At 41.0% G+C, this 19,320-nt stretch overlaps 2 protein-coding genes across 2 annotated transcripts in view; both read left to right on the plus strand.

The window, feature by feature from the left end:
• The first annotated feature begins 1,091 nt into the window (after positions 1 to 1,091).
• ogfr (opioid growth factor receptor) lies at positions 1,092 to 7,634 on the plus strand. The gene is made up of 7 exons (XM_083770180.1): positions 1,092 to 1,373; positions 3,039 to 3,104; positions 3,202 to 3,283; positions 3,380 to 3,458; positions 4,032 to 4,098; positions 4,583 to 4,731; positions 4,833 to 7,634. Exons 1-7 carry the CDS (start codon positions 1,230 to 1,232, stop codon positions 5,938 to 5,940), a joined length of 1,695 nt encoding a protein of 564 aa, XP_083626306.1. The 5' UTR covers positions 1,092 to 1,229; the 3' UTR covers positions 5,941 to 7,634.
• A 1,037-nt stretch (positions 7,635 to 8,671) lies between these two features.
• col9a3 (collagen, type IX, alpha 3) overlaps positions 8,672 to 19,320 on the plus strand; it is a 34,502-nt gene continuing 23,853 nt past the window's right edge. The window contains exons 1-9 of the mRNA XM_083770179.1: positions 8,672 to 8,984; positions 10,015 to 10,083; positions 12,828 to 12,863; positions 13,042 to 13,113; positions 13,387 to 13,440; positions 16,449 to 16,484; positions 17,304 to 17,327; positions 17,569 to 17,622; positions 18,265 to 18,318. Of these exons, the coding sequence (XP_083626305.1) occupies positions 8,919 to 8,984; positions 10,015 to 10,083; positions 12,828 to 12,863; positions 13,042 to 13,113; positions 13,387 to 13,440; positions 16,449 to 16,484; positions 17,304 to 17,327; positions 17,569 to 17,622; positions 18,265 to 18,318 (465 nt within the window). The 5' untranslated portion in view covers positions 8,672 to 8,918. The remainder of the gene's footprint in view (positions 8,985 to 10,014; positions 10,084 to 12,827; positions 12,864 to 13,041; positions 13,114 to 13,386; positions 13,441 to 16,448; positions 16,485 to 17,303; positions 17,328 to 17,568; positions 17,623 to 18,264; positions 18,319 to 19,320) is intronic.

A 19,320-nucleotide genomic window follows, 5' to 3' on the forward strand; every position in this document is an offset into this window, starting at 1 on the left:
ACCTTGAACAATTTTACGGAATTATACATACTCATTGTATGAGGGTGTCACATACCGATTACTGAAACGATGAACCTCTTCCCCCATTTTTTCAGAACGGCCTGTTATAGCACCACCAGGAGGTAAAACACATTTTTTGATATTACTCCTCCAGATTCTGTCCAAAAATCCCACAAATCGTTACACAGTATCTATAGTCATGTTATCAAGACGGATCTGTCCGAATTTTCATATTCCATCCTAATTGGCTAACATTGGCAAGTTTGCAGGATTGGCCCGTTTTGAACAAAAAGCCTCAAATCATGAACGCAGTGTGCAATTTACGTGAAAACTAGGCTGAGGAATATATCCCACCCTTTACATTGGCCTGTTATAGCGCCACCAACAGGTGGATTTTTGAAAAACACATTTTTGGAACAAAATGCCTCAAATCATCCAATTAGCCCTTCACTAAATCCCACCCCAAAAAGTGATTGTCCAATGCCAATCCAAATAGTTTAGCAACAGTTGCTATGCAGGTCAAGCTTTCTTCACTTCTAAGTGCTATTGGACAAGGATGGGTTGGGGAGGGACTTAGTGAAGGGATAATTGGATGATTTGGCTAGTGATGGACAAATCTGTTTTTACATTTTATTTGTGGTGTGTTTAAATGAATGAATGAATGAATCATGAAAAAGTAGTGCACACTCATGCTGCAACCAGCATTGGTATCTTGCTCTGGGCTCTGACTGACAGCTGCATCAAATCATTTAAAAACAAACAGTTCAAATGTTATAGAATATAGACCATTCCACCGGAAATGAATGGATTCTGTTCTCAGAATAAAAGCTTAATTCTATAAAGGGACTTTTAAAATATAGCCCTACACCTGGTTAGCCTACGTAATATATACTATAATAATATATACTACTAATATATGTTTTTATATGGCTCGTTTTACATCTTGTATTATTATATGTTGTGTGTAAAAACCCTTTGAGTAGCATGTTATGCATGAAAGGTGCTATAGTAATACTTTTACTTTGAAGTCCACTAGCCGGAAGTCCGGTTTTAATTTAACACGTCTATCTTGACGTCGGCTGGAAGGAAAGGGCAGATAATGCATGTCTGCTTACGCTCGGCTTTTACTGGAACATAAAAAGTTGAACTCATGCCAGATTCGACCAGTGAGACAGATTTCACCCATATTTATGTTTTCTCGAGTCGGTAGTCTGTTTTAATAAACAACCATGGAGGACGACTGCGTGTGTGAATATGATTCGACCTGGGACACGGAGGAGAGTGATGGAGACGACCCGGCTGGAGGAGGAGAGAGCCAGACGAGAAGCAACAGAACCAGTCAAGACAAGAACAAAACATCTTGGAGCGCGCTAGTACGTGTACTTAATTATGTAGCGATTTGATTTTTTACATTTTTAATAAGTTTCACAACTTTCACAGCATTTTCAGTTAAAACACGCTTGTATGAATAGATAGTTCTACTATTAAACCTCGCGTCACCAGACTTTCCGCAGTACCTAGTATCTATGGAAAGCCTGGTTTCTATTTGCTGCTCGGTGCTCATATCCGATCTACAGCCCGCCTACCGTATCCGGTGATCCGCGCGCACACATGCATGCTCTCATAGTTTCCCTATCCGCCTTTTAGGCTCTGACCGGATCTGCAACATGCAAAGCGAATGAATTCCAGTCTAGTTCACTGGGCTACTAGGCCAGACCCTTGATAATAATAATTATTCCTTCGTCACCTGGGTGGTTTATATCTACACACACACACACACACACACACACACACACCATAAACACTACGCTCGCCAAAATGTGACGCGTTGTTAGCTTGTAGATCTGTTCCCTTTTTTGGCGAGCGACACCCGATCGCGTGATGGAGAAGGATAAATGACGCTTCATCACACCGTCGGGTCTTTTGCTCAACACAATGACATATTTTAACTGAAAGTGTCGACGTCGGGTCTCGCTTCGGTACCTCTTTCAGAAAATATGTCATTTTTGTTACTGGGAAAGAAAGGGTCGTCACGACCCATTTATTATTTATTTTTAGCCTTGCCTTGCATTCAGTCTCGGGTCTCCGTTGCGCGTCGGTTGGTGGTGTAGCTTGCTGAAAATAATAGATCTGCAAGTACACATAACATCACGACGTGACGTTTTGTGAGATTGTACATCTGCCATTTTCAGGCAGCGTACTGCTTCATTGCTTTTGCCTGCTGGTGGTTGGTTTGCTAACCACCAAGCTAGCCAGTAGCCACATAGTTGGCAAGGTTCCAACTCATGTTAGAATGCATGAGATTATAGAATGACTGATATTCCATACATTGCATGTATTCCATCTAGGCATCTACATATTATACACAACACATCATAATATAACTCACTGCATTTCCGTGGAGGTATCACTCTGGCAGCATAGCACTGTGCCATCCATTTGAAAGTGCATAAATTGTGTCATATCTCTACTTACTTTTTTCAACAAGATTCACATCGAAAAACATTCTCTGTGGGTGATGAGGTGACATTTACAGCAGCACACACTAAATGACACAAGGGGCACACATGTAGTATGAGACACAAATTGACAGGTGTCACTAATTACCCCACACCAGCCACAACTCACCTGTCAACTTGTGTGCATTCTTATGGAATATCAACCATTAGGGATAAAGGGACCGTTAGGGATAAACCTAACCGCAAGCACGGGAGCAAACCTAAACCTAACCGCAAGCACGGGAGCAGTGCATGTTCGGACTAACGGGACTTTGGATCTATGGGCAGTTCCCATTATACTACCGTAATAGATGTCTGGGTATTTTGGTCGCTAGAGCACTCAGCTTTAGTCTACAATGTTGTGGGTCACAAACCCAGCTGGTCTATCCAGGGCATTGAAACAGGGATAGACCTCGTTCTAAAATGATACTGATAAAATAAGCTCTACTTATGAAGATGCACAATTTGTAGCATAAGTTTATATTTCACTGGTGAATGTTTTAAACGGTCCATAATTTGCTCATAATCATATCTTTGCAGTGGCATCATGCGCCCAGAAATATGAGGGCAGCAAAGGACATGCAGAACTACAGGCGAGGTTATCCGGTGAGTGAAATGTCTGAACAGCATATTATGATAGATTAAATCAGTTTATTCATCAAACTGTGGAGCAAGCTGAGCTTTTTGCTTATTCTTTTTGCAGAACCTTACAGATGATGAATGTGCAGAGGAAAAGATGAACAATTTGAAGTTCTATCTCAACCAATTTCCCTCTGCACCTGATGGTAACTAAATGGACTTGTCTTGTCTTCTCAGTGTTTTAATTTGTGTATGTCCGTATGTCCGTAATGACAATTTGCATGTCTCTTTCATTTTCATAGAAATCTATGTTGAAACATTCCATAAGGAGTGGAAAACAGACTACAAGAGACTGGAGAGAGTTCACTCTTACATTCAATGGTATGTATTGTTCAAGAAATTGAACAATGAATTATAATATAAAACATTGAAGAGACTGCTTTTATGTGTATTCAATGTATTATTTAGGCGCATAACATTGAGTCATCATAATTTTGCTGAATATGTAAAACACCAGAGTGCTGGTGATTTTGAACCGACAAGATTTTCACAGCTCCTAAACATTTTCCAAATTGGATAAATAATTGAAAGTTACATTCTAGCAGGGAAGAGGTTAGAAGATAATGAGCTAAAGATGTTGTCAAACACCACTAATGGACAAGACCAGCTCAGTGGATTTGCAGAGTGTCCACCCTTGCTCAACTCAAAATGTATTTATTTAGCACATTTAACATGACCAGGTCAACCAAAGTGCTCTACAGATTAAAATAAGACAAATGGCAAACAATACAATATAAACAAACATTAGAAAACATAATAAAAAGGACATTAAGAAAAGAGCAAAAACAGTGCAATATAAAATACACAATCAATCAATTAGACATTGCCCCAATGGAGAAAAAATAAAAATGGATGATTTGGGTGTTTTTTTTCTCCAACTCCTCTCCATCTCAGGTTGTTTCCACTACGGGAACCTGGGGTTAACTATATGGCTTCAGAACTTACCAGGAAGGAGATTGAGGTGAGTGGAGACAGCTAGCTTCTCTCACAACAAAGGTTGTGAGAGAAGTGACATTTCAACTGATTTAAAACAAAACTCAATGGCTTGTGCAAAATTGCTCCAGATAAGAGACGTGACACTAAGAGCATAAGAATTCCAGTCACATTAAACATTTTTACCTCTAAAAAATGCATATAAAGTTTGGAGCATTCGCCTCATATGAAACAACCTTTGCCTCTATGAAGCAACCTTTTTATTCTAGTTTGAGGCACATAACTGTGCCAACAACAAGCAATTGGAAGGCATATATGTAATATAAACTCAAGAAACACAAGAAATTAAATGTTATTTAATTCTGAAACGGTGACAGAAGCATGACTCAGCTCTGGCTGAATAGTGCATAGAGCCAGTTCTGGTGGAGAGAGAGTCGGCTGTCTTCCATAAAAGGTTGTGGAGATGTTTGATCTCACCTATATTTTCATTCCTCCATGTTTGTTCCCCATAGGCGTTCAAGAAGAACGATGAGGCCAAGAAGAGACTAGTGGAGTCCTATGAACTGATGTTAGGCTTTTACGGTATCCAGTTGATTGACAAAAAGACCGGTGAAGTGAAACGTGCAGAGAATTGGAAGGAACGCTTTGGAAACCTTGAACGGTTAGTCACAATTATTTTCACCATAGCTACCTCAGAAATACAAGTTTTTGTGTACGTTTATTTCAGCCTCTACCTTTCTGTCTTATGTCCTCCTCCTCCAGCAATATGCACAACAACTTGCGCATCACTCGCATCCTGAAGAGCCTTGGAGAGCTTGGCTTTGAGCACTATCAGGCCCCGTTTGTACGCTTCTTTCTAGAAGAGACTTTGGTGAAGAAGAACCTCAGCAGCGTTAAACGAAGCGTACTTGACTACTTTTTGTTTGCCGTACTGGACAAGCAAAAGCGCAAGGAGCTTCTGCGATTCGCTTATCTCCATTTTGAACCAAAGGACAAGTTTGTTTGGTGCCCCCGAAAGACTCAGAAACGGTTCAAGAAAGCAGAAAAGAGGTCTGATGGGAATGGAGATGGAAGGGACGACGTTTCGGCACGGGCTAAAAGCAAAGACGAAGAGGCAGTGGGAGTGCAGAAAGAAGAGTTGGCTGGAATGGATAATGCAGCAGAGGTTCAGAAGGGACCTGATAAAACGGTGAGTGGAGACAAAGGCACATTTTCCAAGGGTGCCACCGACTCTAAACTTGATACTGGAAATGGAAATGCAGAGGTTGAGTCTGATGAAGAATTTCTAGGGAATGGTTGTGAGGATGAGGAGGAGGATGATGATGAAGATGAAATGGATCAGTCAACCAGTCCTGACAATGAGCAGGAAAAAGAGGAGACCAATTTGACGGAAGAAAACAAAGATGCCAGCAAATTCAAGGACTCCACCGAGCAGCCAGTCAAAGTCATGCAAACTGATGGGGAGGCAGAGTTAGAAAAACCACCGAAGAAGAAAAGGGAGGATGACATGGTGCTGTCCAATAACAGCCCCTCAGGGGACTTTGCAAATGGCCAGACAGAGGAGAAAGTTTCCTCAAATAACAATCCCTCTGGTCAGACAAGTCCGACAGCGTCTACACCCACAAAGACCAAGCCTGAAGGTCCTGCTAAACACTCGCCGTCTTCTTCCTCTGGGCGGGAGGAGAAAATTCCAAGGACTGACTTTAGTCAAGTGACGGATAAAAAGGAAGAGAGAGAAACGGTGCAGATGACACAGAGGAGCTCTGACAAATGTGGTAATGAACAGACAAATGGGAAAGACTCTGAGGAAATGGATGTAGAGTCAACACCCCTCGGATCAGACCAAGACATGGGGAATTCATGTAAATAGGGCTAGAGGTTAAAAGGACTATTTGAGCAGTAATTAAATGTAACCGAAGGACAGAGTATGAAAGTTTCCAGGCCTTATGTTTTACTCTTCAATATTTATGTATTGATTATTTTCCGTCAAGAAGTAAAAAATAATAAAGTAGAAATGAGAATTCAGCTTGCAGGATGTGTAGCTGGGGTTAAGATCCTTCTATATGGGTAATCTTACAATAATTAAGGCTGACTTCACTTCACATTTTTAACCTGACTTCTATCATTCCTTGGTCGAAGACATTCTGACATGCTGAAATGCCTTTGAGGGCAAGTGTTATGTCACATTTTCATAGGTCGCCACAATAGAAGGATACAATTCAGGTTATTAATATTGGCGGAGTTGCCAATTAATGTTCAACACATTAATTGGCAAATTCACCACATGAACCCTATAGCATCCCCATTCAGCGGAAAAAAATACTATTTTTAACAAAGGAAGAAGAAGGAAATACTAGAGGACCTAGTATAGAGCTTTTGGGAACCCTGATAAACTAATTAGATAGCGAGGTAAATATATAAGTGGTTATAAAGATCCATACAGGATACACTTATTGATAATTTAATTTGGATAAGAATCAGTTGTAAATTAAATACTTGTAACATAATTTAAATTTTGGTTCACAACCTAATGGAGTTCTTTTTTTCTTTTTCTATTTTCTTTTTTTCATGGTTCCACAGTCAAATGGGGATATGATTTTGGATACGGATTTTGCACAATTTGTATGTTTCCGTGCAGAAACGTTAAGTAGAAGGCTGAACAACAGACGACATAGCCAAAAATATAAAAAGACTGGTTGATTGTATGTCTTCTTGGCAATATTGAGATATGATTTGGTTTAAAAGATAAGGTCGACTGTTAACACACTAAGGGGATGTTGGAGCAGTATGTGGCCATTTACAAGCCAGGATGATTTATTTGGTCTCGTTATTTATTGATGCATTTTATTTTTTTATGTTTGCACTTAATCTTCGGTACTAACTATAAAAGTTATTTATCTGACATGCTTATCTTCATGATACTGTATAGGAACATGGTGATTACATTACAAGGCTGAGTTCTATGAAGTACTTTTTACCGTGTAGTAAATACAAGGATATTGGTACCGGCAGAATCAAGTGCTGCTATTTTCTGATATTATTTTCATGAAATTTGTCTATGTTTAGCCAAAGCCCAAATCATTCCTAGGATATTGAATTGCAATTCTCAGGAAAACCCTGTGGTAGATAGCAGCTTTTTGCTCCTTATTCTTGTGGCTGTTTTACACCCCCAGCAGCAAGCAAACACTAATGTTGGGTCTATTTTTCAGTAAACAGTCAAGTGTGACTCAGTGATGTGACAACACTCAATGATGTCTAATTTATATAGTACGGTATACATTGAGCTTAAGGTTGGAGCAACACTCACCATGGAACAAAGATCTTGAACTTACAGTATTTTCTGAAGGAATATACACTTAATAGTTCACATCTCAGGACCAGCATGCAATTCTGGGTGTAGTTTTAATCACTGAGTCTACTGTACCTTTTTTTAATTGAGATTGTGAACATTGCTGTTATTGAGGAGTTTCAGCTTGGTGCAGTGACACAAGAAACGTCTATCTACCTATTTCCTGTTGAATTATAAATAAAATGCTGAACAACTTGCAATTTGCTTATTTGTACTTTAACATGAAATATTTCAGAATACACTAGCTGTACTGAAAGAACTGTCCCACACAGTCTTCAAATGCAAGAACAAGGTTTAATGGGAATAGTAATTAACACAAATAAAAATTGGCTCTGCCCAAAAATGGTTGGCTATGCTTTCATGGGATCTATATCCCTATCCAACCTACCAGGGCCGTGCAGAGAGCACTGGGGGGACAGGGGCTCAAACGCCAGAAAAGGGCACGTGTGCGGTTTTTGGGGGTGGTATTTTTGTGGAGTCCTTCCCTTATGCCATTTCATGTCATTGGACAGTAAAATAAGCAATATGTTCTCATTAGTCTGAAACTAAAACTGTCTGATGGCAGATAATTCATTATGATAGTGGAATTGAAGGGCCAATGGCACTTATTTTCCCCCACACAAGCCCTTATTGGTCCCCCACACAAGCCCTTATTGGCCCCCACATAAGGCCTTATTGCCCCCCACACTGGCCACACAAGCCCTTATTGGCCCCCCACATAAGCCCTTATTTGTCCCCACACACAAGCCCTTATTGCCCCCCCCCCCCCCCCCCCCCACACACAAGCCCTTATGTGCCCCCCAAATAAGCCCTTGTTTCCCCCCCACACAAGCCCTTATTCATTGGTCCCCCACATAAGCCCTTATTGCCCCCCCCCCCCCCCCCCAAGCCCTTATTGGCCCCCACATAAGCTCGTATTGGCCCCCCACATCACATGTCCTTATGTGGCAAAACAAATAAAACTTTTTTTGCCCTTTCCCTTTTTTTTTTAAAGGGCACTTTATGCAAAAGGGCAGGTGCTCAAGCCCCCCTAGCTCCCTCTGCACGTGCCTGCAACCAACAGGTGTGCAGATGAGTAAGGCTGGGAACGAGGCTAACAGGTATGAGGTATACTTCTTTCTGCTCATGAATGTGTTCCCTTGAGCTTATTGGTTAGAATTCTACCTCACATGTCATCACTACACTACAATGTTTAGCTCTGCCTACTTTCGTGAGCTCCGAAATGGTTCCTCGATCGCTCTCCCATCACTTCTCCCAGTCCTTTGACCACCAGTTCCATCCCTCTCCCCCCTCACCCCTTTGCAGTACGCGAGCTGCTTGAGTTCAGCCCCTTCGGCTGGAGACTCGGGTTCATCTGGAATCAACGTGAATGCCATTCAGGAGCCGAGCACTGTAAGGTGAAGGATCGCTTCGTGGCGATTTCGGGGGGAGCGAACAAGGACAGGGAACGGGGGTTGACTTTTTCCGCGTAAAATCGGATTTTAGGGGCGAGCGGAGCCATGGCGATGTTCTCTGCTCTTGGGGTGCTCTTCCTTTGCCAGCTTTTGGCATCATCTTCAGGCCAGGTAAGACTTTCTGCTTGCCTTATCCAACCATTAGTGTCATCTGCTATCCAATACATGCAGTATTAGCAAACTGCTATATGTGTGTTGATGCTTTTGTTTCTAAACGTTTGTTGTGCATGTGGCTTATCACTTATCAGCCACCCAAAGCATTATTGTCTAATATATAGGGCCAGGCCTATCAATTATGGCAGCTGCTTTTGTGATGATGATAATGATGATGATGAGACACTTTTATATCTCCAGAGGCCCGACTGGCATGTTTGTTATCCTAAATATCATATTATTATATTATTACACTGCATGTGCGCCTAAGCAATTGATTATTTTAATTAGGCTACATGGTGCATGAATATATATAGGCCTATGACTGGATAATGTGTCCCCATCATAGACTAGGTGGCACCTATGGTCTATGTCTACGAACCTTATATGGGCCAAATTGCCTGCAGGTGGCTAGGACTTTCACAGTAGTTTATGAAGTTGAGGTTATGTTTTCCCTGAACCTGTGGAATGTAGGTTAGGCTACTGGAGATCAGTGGCTTGCGCACAATGGCATCCTTGTTCATGCTGCAGAAACCTGGGGTATAGTTGATTCAATCGAGAACAGTTTATTGTTGTTAAAGTTAGCTATGCAATCAACTATTTTTGTTTATAATGTTCTGTAAACTGTTGACCCACGCATGTCTCTATTTTATTGTATCCTGTTCGTCATGGACGGATGGAATTGTTCAGATAGGCCTACTTTACGCAGCGTCCTGGAGTTGCATCATTCTAATAAGATAAATACCCATCGTGAAACTTTATATTGTTAAATATATAATTACACTGCTTGAATTCAATTACATATGTTGTGTTTTATAATTCCCCTCCATCTTATTCAAAGACATAGGCTAATATACCAAATCCACGACTCTCCCCAGTCAAATTAATTAATTTATCTGTCAATTTCAACCAAGCCAATTTGGGGAAACTAAATTAATGGCTGATTATGGCTGACAAATATAATGACATGGATGGACTTTTTTGGCAGAGGCCCGGACCACGAGGACCCAGCGGGCCCTCAGGATCCCCAGGACCTGATGGAAAAGATGGCACAGATGTGAGTTTGTTCTGCCTGATTTTGAATGAAGCTTTACGTTTTGACTCAGTTTTCAATGTAGGCTAATTAGGCCTACCCCACATTAGTGATATAGCAAAGTATACTTTCTTCATTGTTCATTATCTTCTTGTACTGAGGATACATTTCTTGATTTCTATTTGTCAAAATAAAAAAAGTTACGCCTGTTGAAGTTCCATAACTTCAACAGGCGTAACTTTTTTATGAACAATGTTAAAATATTTTAAATGCATATACTGTACCAAATCAATGGTCTGTTCACAGGCAGACTCTGTGGCCAAACAGTCTTTCCTATCCCAACATGGCAAAGTCGACCTCAAGAGTGGTATAAAATGTTCAGTAGCATACACTTGTGGCTATAAAGTTTTATTACTCTGACTCCTCCCATTTGGAACCATAGCCCCTCCTTACGGGTATTTGATTACAGGTGAAAACGAACACTACCTGCCTCCCCCTGGTAGGCAGGGCAACTAACTTGCCCTCTGCTATAGGGCAAGGGCAAGGACTAGTACAATTCTTGTGAATTCTACCAGTGAGAGAGACTATACTTGCATATGACATCCCTACTCTGGTATTAGGCCATCGACAAGGACCTCCAGAGTTAGGGTTGTATCCAGTGATATCGGCCTGGAGTTCCCGCTTTCTGCATGCAGGCTGGCCTCTGTTTGAAAGAGAGTAAAATATCAAACCAATTAGGAAAATGTTTTAAATGTCTTTTACTTATTTTTCATTTATTTCTGATATATTCTTATTTGTAAAATGTATGAGCAATAAAGCTGTTGCTGGTATTTATACTTTACTTTATACTTCCCTTGGGGAATTTGAAAGGGAAAATCAGATTATACACAAACAATGAAACAAAACAGAGCTCTTTGGTTAAACTCTAGCCTATGTTAATCTGTTGTTTTTTTTAGGTTTGTAATTTCTGTGTGTGAGTATGTAAAATGTGGATGCAAGTGAGTGACTTATTCTCATGCTGTGAGGAAAAGAAAAACAAATATTCTAATTTTGTTTTATCGGGGGTAGGAGATCCAAGATCCTTTTAGTTCTGAATATTTCTGTTGCTTGAGCAATGTAAGCAACAGAGTCAGACAGAGGCTCCATTCATGCATTCCCTGACCCTACGAGAGCATCTAGAATTTCACCTCATCCCCCCCTCCCCACTGCCCCCCAGTCTAAACCAACCTGAGGCTTTCATCATGTGACCAGTTGGCACTGGCTTCATTTTAGGACTGTTTACTTTTCCCCGCCCATAGCCTCTTACATGCTGAAGCAGACCCCAGAATCACTCACTGCCCCCTTTATTTCCATTCATCATTTACAATTTAGATATTCCACTCAATGGATATGATGAATGTGATTTTTTTTAAAGTATCTTTATATGTAAACCAGGGGTGCTCACTGCCCACACTTTTTTTTAACTTGAGAGCTACTTTCAAAAGTATCTACCCACCGAAAAAAATATTATACCATTGCTGAAAATAGTTTAATATGTACCAGAGGGGGCTTTGGAATAGCAGAGCTGGCGTTACATACAAGACAAATGCACTTGGAATGGGAAATAGAGGGGGATAAATGGAATATGTCGAGTTTGTAATGCTACCAACGTTTTTGTGCACAGCAACACTCTTGAAAACAAAATATTGCATTGTGGGTTTGAGCTTTTGATGTCAATCAATTTTTTACATTTAAATTAAATATTCTTCAGGGGCATGTCATGTGATCCACCTGCACAGCCTTTGTGATCTACTGGTAGATCACAATCTACCAGATATAATCATTACGTTTATGCATGCACGTGTACTATGTAAACTCTTCATTTCCATTTTCCAGCCATTCAGTTGCAAAAAAAGTTTTTTTGGGAACCCCAGTTCTTTTGGGAACCCCCCTGTTTAGATGACCTGCCCCTTACATCCCATAATCCCATCCACTCGCTCTAGTATCTGATGGCTGATGATAGATCCATCCATGAGATGGAAAGAGAAGCCCTATCTAGCCCTATCTTGATGGGGGAGAAACACAAGTCGGTTATTGCCATAAAGGGTTGCACAATTTACATAATAATAATAATAATAATAATTATAATAATAATAATACAAACTTTATTTATTTAGCACTTTTTTAAACAAAGTTACAAAGTGCTTGAACAATCGAACAGCAATAACAACGGAATACATCAATAATGCAATAATAAAATAACAGTACAAAATGCAAAATAACAAACACAGATATAAATGCCAGAGGAGATAAAAAGGCCATTCTATAAAAATGGGTCTTTACTCTTCAGGAGGGTTTTAAAATGTGTTAGACTGAGTTAGCCTCAGTTCCTCTGGTAGGCTAGTCCAGAGCATTGGGGCCTTAACCGATCCCCTTAAGTGATACAGGTAGCGGCTCAAATCACATATATAGCACGACAACGGGGTGAGAGACAGAGAGACATGGAGAGAGAGCTAGAGAGTTCCCACAAGAAAAGGTGATACATCATGATTCATTTTTAAGCTGTGATTAATCTGAAATTGTTTGACAGTCCTTGGGCAAGACACTGAACCCTACATTGCCTTCAATGAGTTGGTCGGTGAGAGCTCGCCACCATTGGTGTGTGAATGTGGGAAGTGAGGATGCTGGTATCGACTGTTCGCCTTTTCACCTCCCAATGTATGAATGAATGAACCATTGTAAAGTGCTTTGAGCACTTGGAAATTTTTATGTCTCATTGTTTTTGACAGGGCAAAGATGGCCCTGCTGGACTTGCTGGGAAGGCTGTGAGTTACCAAACATCTTCTCTCAACTGCATTACACAGTGACTTTACAATCGTAGAAAATGGCCCATGAAAATCCTCAGTATACTGTTCATTTGTCTCTTTGTAATTCTGAAATGTGTACAATTTCTCAGAGTTAAATGAACACTCAGGATTTGTGTATAAATCTTTGTCCTTGTAGGGACCCGGAGGAAAAGCCGGGATACCAGGAGCAGCAGGAATACCAGGCCTGCCAGGATTGCCAGGGGTGGACGTAAGTGACTAGTAGACATACAGACTACAGACTAGTACAGTAGTCACACAAACAAAACACTGCCTGCCACCCCCACCTGCCAAGGACAAACACTCATGCACATTCACATGTTCAAACCAAATGCATATTATGTTTCACTATTCAACTTTGTTGTGTTGTGTTAACCCCACCCCGATAAAGTGCCATTAGGATGGAGGAATATGTTATGACAGACTGGAGATCACATTGCTGAATGCAAACAAATGATGCATACTTGTCTTGATTTCTCACCAGGGATTGACCGGTCCTGATGGTCCCGCTGGGAAGGATGGCCCTGCAGGGGAGACGGTAAGTCTTTTAGTCCAGTGATCGTTTTGGAATTTACTGTCCTGTACTAGGAAACCCCTTATTAAAGCACAAAAAAAGCACAGAAGACTACACTAGTACACTTGTACATGCATGGTCACACACGTGGTCTCTAATTCTGAGGTCTATATGATTCTGTTTTGAATTAAAAGCACTTGGGTGACTTGACTTGACTTGACACATGCAATCGTTGTTGGGCGGAAACATATCCAAAACCTTTACTTTTCTTTTCAGGAAAGGGCAAAAATAAACTGTGTTCCAATTAATCCAATGATTTAGTCACAAGCTCTTGTTAATACTATTCATTGGTAAATATGTATAAAAACCCCCACACACACTTGATTTTGGGCATGTTATTGGCGAAACCGAACATTATCTAGCAAGCTCACAACACAACTCAGTTATAGATTATTGTCATCAATGGATAAAATAGGGCATTCATTTATGAATAAACACAAGATGAAAAATGGAAACAAGGTTTCTGCCTGACAGCGATGATATGTACATATCTATTATTACCATATACTTTAATATATATTTGTATATTATTTGAGTCTGTAATGCAAAGATGGTCGGGTGTTGTGGTAGAGAGAGGTCTCAAAGGTCACGCAGGGCCACGGTCTGCGTTAGCCCTGTCGGCCTGGATTTGTTAAGGCGGCTCGGCCGCCTGGTGGGAACGTTTTTAATGAGGCGTCAGGTGACTTGAAGCAGATTTATCTGCTGCTGGCCGCTGCTTCCTTAATCCTACCTGGAATGCACACTTCTTCCCAGCAGCCTGTGAGACTGTTGCTCTGTATGCTGAAGGAAATGTGTGTTATCCTCAGAGGGAGACAGTAAACAGACCCGAGGATTATGCCACGGGCGTGATTAAAGTACCTCTGCATCTCATGAAGAGACAGGGCCTCATCACAGGACTGGAAATGAAGAGTTATGACTCATTTCAGTAAATAGAAGTTATTACAGTATCTGGAACTTTGGATTTCAACTGTAAGAATGTAAATGCACTGCCGTTCAGTGAAATTAAGCTGCATTTATGCTTGTGTGTGTGTGTGTGTCACGTGTGTTTGTGTGTGCGTGTGTGTGTGTGTGTGTGTGTGTGTGTGCGTGCGTGCATGAGTGCACTGAGTGCATGTGAGGCTGTAGTACACATAAGTATGTGCGTGTGATGGCTATGTGTGACTGTCAAGGCTCATTTACTAGCCTGTGTAGTGAGGAATGTGAAGGATAGCTGTGACACCAGCATGTTGTGATTGACTGACAGGACTCACACTCTGTCACCACACAGACACACAAATACAGCCGAGGAGATAAACAAAGACACAGGGGGGGGCGGGGGGTGGTTTAGAGGAAGTCAGGAACAGGCAAGCAAATTGAAAACCACTGCCTTACAATTTAAATCTAATTGTAAACACACCTTTTCATATCATGGACCCCAAAATGTACTGTATGTGTTTTCAGATGGGGGTTCACAGGCGAACCCCCATCTGAAAACATGCAGTACACATAAGTGTATGTGTGCGATGGATATGGGCGAGTGTCATTGTGTCAAGGCTCATTTGTGCAGCAGATTCACTAGCCTGTGTAGTGAGGAATGTGAAGGATAGCTGTGACACCAGAATGTTGTGATTGACTGACAGGACTCACAATCTGTCACCACACAGACACATCAAATACAGCCGAGGAGATAAACACACACGGGGGGGGGGGGGGGGGGGGGGAGAGACAGGAACAGGCAAGCAAATTGAAAACCACTGCTTTACAATTTAAATTGAATTGTAAACAAACCTTTTCATATCATGGACCCCAAAATTAATGTGTTTTCAGATGGGGGTTGGACGAACCCCCATCTGAAAACATTTTGTGCCAAGATTGACAACACTAAACAAACAACACTACACACAAATTCCTGATGAAGACTGAATGTTTGAATGCTGTGAAATTGCTTCACTTGTGTGGGCATACTGTATACGTACAAGGGTGTAATTGCATGCAATTTGATCAGGTGTGTGTAATTAATGTTCCTTCCTGTTAGATCAATACATACTGTATGTAACACCTGTGTCGTAAAGGTAGTGTAAGATAGTTACTGTACCTAAATACAATAAAGGGTTAGAAGTTGGACTAGTTAGGTTCGTCTACTGGAGCCAGAGGGGTAAATAATGAGACCAGATGCAAGTCACTGATTTGTCCGGCTCAAATTTGATAAATAATAAAATAAAATAAATCACAACCCTGTGAAGTGAGTGGCGCTCTTATCATTATACATCATCTCATGGACAACTGAATTTATGTGATTGGTTAGCCGATTTGCTCATCTACATATGATGTAAATTTTCCCTTCATTGTCAATGGCATTTAATGTTTGTGTTGCCACAGATTTATGTATATTTGGCGGACATTTGACCTAATTTCTCATTTCATTGTCAATGGCAAATATTGAGACGTGTGAGGACAAAAGCTGTAGGAGGGGATAGTGCCCCTCAAAAACAAAAATACAATGCGCACAAACATATGACACAATAAACAAAAAATGAGGTAGGTATTGGTATCAATAGATCTCAGAATCTTAGGTATTTAAACCTCAGGGTTTTTGAGGGTTGCTAGCCCCTCCTATGTCCAGCTTTGAGGGTCTGTGTAAACACAAACATTGAAGACAAAAGTTTGTAAACACAAACATTGAAGTGAGGATGCAAATTGTGATTGGCCAGAATGAGATGATGAATGATGACGTGTGATGGTAAGAGCACGCCTCACTTCACACAGGCAAGTACTGCGATCGGCTGGGTATGTATCTATGTTGGTGTTGTCCACCGGCCAATAAGGGCCCACCATCGGGAGTCGATCCCTCAGTTCATCTCAGTTCACTTTAGCACATGCCTTCAAGAGGTCGAATGTGCGCTGCTACACTACTTTTGGTCCCACAATGTCTAGTAACACAGATGTTTATTAACTTTGATGAACTGTCTGTCTCTCTCGCTCTCTCTCTTTAGGGTGACGCTGGACCTTCTGGGCCAGCTGGACCTCCTGTAAGTACGTCCACATCCTGCCAAGCGTCACACACTTACACAACAATGACTTTCTCTAATCGCTCCACCAAAGTGTAATCACTCAACAATTACTTTCTCTAATCGCTCCACCAAAGTGTATTCACTCATTGTTTTACTATCCAGCACATTTACAGTTGAACCCATTCTGACCCGAGATCAGATTCATACGAGGTTTCCACTGGACACACACTGGTCTGATCAACCAATTCTGACCTGAGATCAGATTAAAAAAAATTCAGTCATTCTTCGATTTTTCAAAAATAGCAGACCTACAAGCTCGTAGAGCGCCACTCGGTGGCGCGCTATGAGCTTGTAGATCTGCTATTTTTCAATAGCTAAAGCATAACATGATGCTAACACCAAAATGGGTTCCCGTTCAGAATGGGTTAATTACTCTGCTTCCTACAACATGTATGTTAGCTCTTCTCATACTGTACAGTAGCTCCTTACAGTAGATCAGGGTTATCCTTAGCTGTGGGGTTAAATAATTCCCATCGTGCTCAGAGCAACTTGGGCTAATAATGGGTAAGCATTTTGTTCATGTAAAGTAAAAGTTTAACATAGCTCCTGAGCAGACCTAGCTATTCTTCACAAAAAGGTGTTTGAAAAGCACCAATTTGAGATGTTTTGTTAACTCAGGGCTATGATCTTAATTAAAACGCGACTATGTGGTGTTAAGGTTAATTTCAGGGAAAGTGTGTTATTAGTTCATGCACTGGACGCACAGTGGACATCATGAAGTCGTGCCATTTGTCATTGGTGTTTGTGACTTAATTTCCCTTCCCCTGTCTTCCGTAGGGCAGAGGGAGATCAGGCGCTCCAGTGAGTACACACAGTCTCATGTCTGCTGTTCTTTAGGAGTGTGTGTGTGTGTGTGTGTGTGTGTGTGTGAGTGAAAGTGAGACAGATATACAATTCAATATTCATTGTATTCCTTTTGTCAGTAGTAGTGTTGTGTTTCTGCATGCATTGCATGTTGGTCTCAGGTTAGTGGCTTATGTCTTCATACCACATACATTACACTGATTTGTTGCACACGTGTAATTCTCTTTTCATTATCCAGGGATTACCCGGAACTAATGGGCTACCAGGTGGAGAAGGGCCAAAGGGTCCTACAGTGAGTATCTGACCATCCTCATGTCTCCTGTTTTAACCCATAACCACATGAACCCTAGCGTCACTATTCTCTATTCTGGGGCTAACTTAGCCGATCTACAAGCTCACAAACGTTTCACATTGTGATGCGTTCTGAGCTTGTAGGTGGGCTATTTTTGGCAAAGATATTTGGTGCAGAGGGAAATACTATCCCTGGGGGAGCCAGGGGGATGTGTGGAAGGCACTTTATTTTAGACATAATGTGTTCTTGAATGTGATGAGAACATAGCAAATAATAATCAAATATATAAAAAAAGCTTTCAAAGCTTTCTGTCTTTGAAAGGTATGAAAAATGACCTTACCTGAGTAATGTCACTCGGGTAATGTGATTCGCTCACCCGAGAGACACATCTTTAAACGTATTTTCATATTCCGTTATACTAAGCAGATTTTGATTTAAAATATGCAAAGTCCCCCTTTGAGCGAGTCACTCAGATTTAATCCCCGATGACGATGTCATTAGAAATGGTTTCATCCTTCATTGAGCACTAGTGAAAACCGATATAGCCAGATGTAATTCAGCAAAGTGTTCCTTTAGCTATTGTGACTTTTGTGAGATGCTGAATACACTACTAACCATTGTACTCCTCTGTGTCTTTACCAGGGTCTTGAAGGTCTTCCTGGTCTTATTGGTCCTGCTGGCGTTGATGGACCTCCTGTAAGTAACACATTATCTAAATGTTATACTTCTCATTTGATAAGATAGAAAAGAAAGGTTTATGCTCTAGACTTACCAAAGATGGAACCAGTTGCAAGAGGCCAGCATCACAGTCTATAACAAACTAAAAATGAAATAAATAAATACAAATTATCATCTTCACTGATTCAATGTTGCTCATGTTGGCTTTTAATTAAATTAAATAGAAAAGTTTGTGCTCTAAACTCAAGGCTGGCTAAAGCCAGCTTCCACCATTAAAAGTCCAAGAACAACAGAAAAGACACAATAATATAGAATCTTTTAATTACAAAGTGCAAAAAGTGACACAGAGTGGACGTTTCGGTCCTCGGACCATCATCTACACTGAATGCAAGTTTCCCATGCTGGCTATACAGTAAGTACGCAGTCAGCCTATTAGAGGTAACCAGTGGTAATGGCGCTGATAGAAGGGCCCAGAGTGCCATCAATCAGCCCATTACTGCTGTTGAAGCCCAACGATTATAAACAACCCACACAGCAAACAAACGTGGAATCAATCCAATATTGTCACATTACTCTTAAAGAAGAGATAGCAATCTTTCGCCACCCCTTACCCCTTATCCCTAAACTTCTTTGCCTTTTTTACTATTTTGAAAAACGTTTTAAAATAGTTTAACTAGCTGATCTACATAGACATGTTTTGAGCTTGTAGATTGGCTATTTGAACTTTTTTTTAAAATGTTTTTTTGTGGCTTTCGTCTTTATTTAATATATTTTATGGAGGGACAGACAGTAGGCTGACAGTAAATGGGGAGAGAGATGGGGGGGGGGGGGGGGAAGACATGCAGTAAAGGCCGTCGGGATCGGGAGTCGAACCCGCGGCACACTGCCAGACTGGATTACCAGCCATGGTGCCTGGACCACTGAGCCATGACCCAGGCCATTTGAACTTTTTTTAAAGGTTTTTCAAAATTGTAAAAAAAATGGCAACTAAGTTTAGGGATAAGAGGTAAGGGGTTGCAA

Source organism: Protomyctophum parallelum (genome assembly GCF_964188405.1).
Source record: "Protomyctophum parallelum genome assembly, chromosome: 7".
In the NCBI taxonomy this organism is placed as follows: Eukaryota; Metazoa; Chordata; class Actinopteri; order Myctophiformes; family Myctophidae; genus Protomyctophum; species Protomyctophum parallelum.

What these genes read in the sequence shown, in the direction of transcription:
- ogfr (XM_083770180.1), top strand. Translation starts at nt 1,230, where the DNA reads ATGGAGGACGACTGCGTGTGTGAATATGATTCGACCTGGGACACGGAG. An exon ending in ACTACAGGCGAGGTTATCCG is followed by an intron (nt 3,105 to 3,201) that starts GTGAGTGAAATG and finishes TTCTTTTTGCAG; the next exon opens with AACCTTACAGATGATGAATG. An exon ending in CGCTTTGGAAACCTTGAACG is followed by an intron (nt 4,732 to 4,832) that starts GTTAGTCACAAT and finishes CTCCTCCTCCAG; the next exon opens with CAATATGCACAACAACTTGC.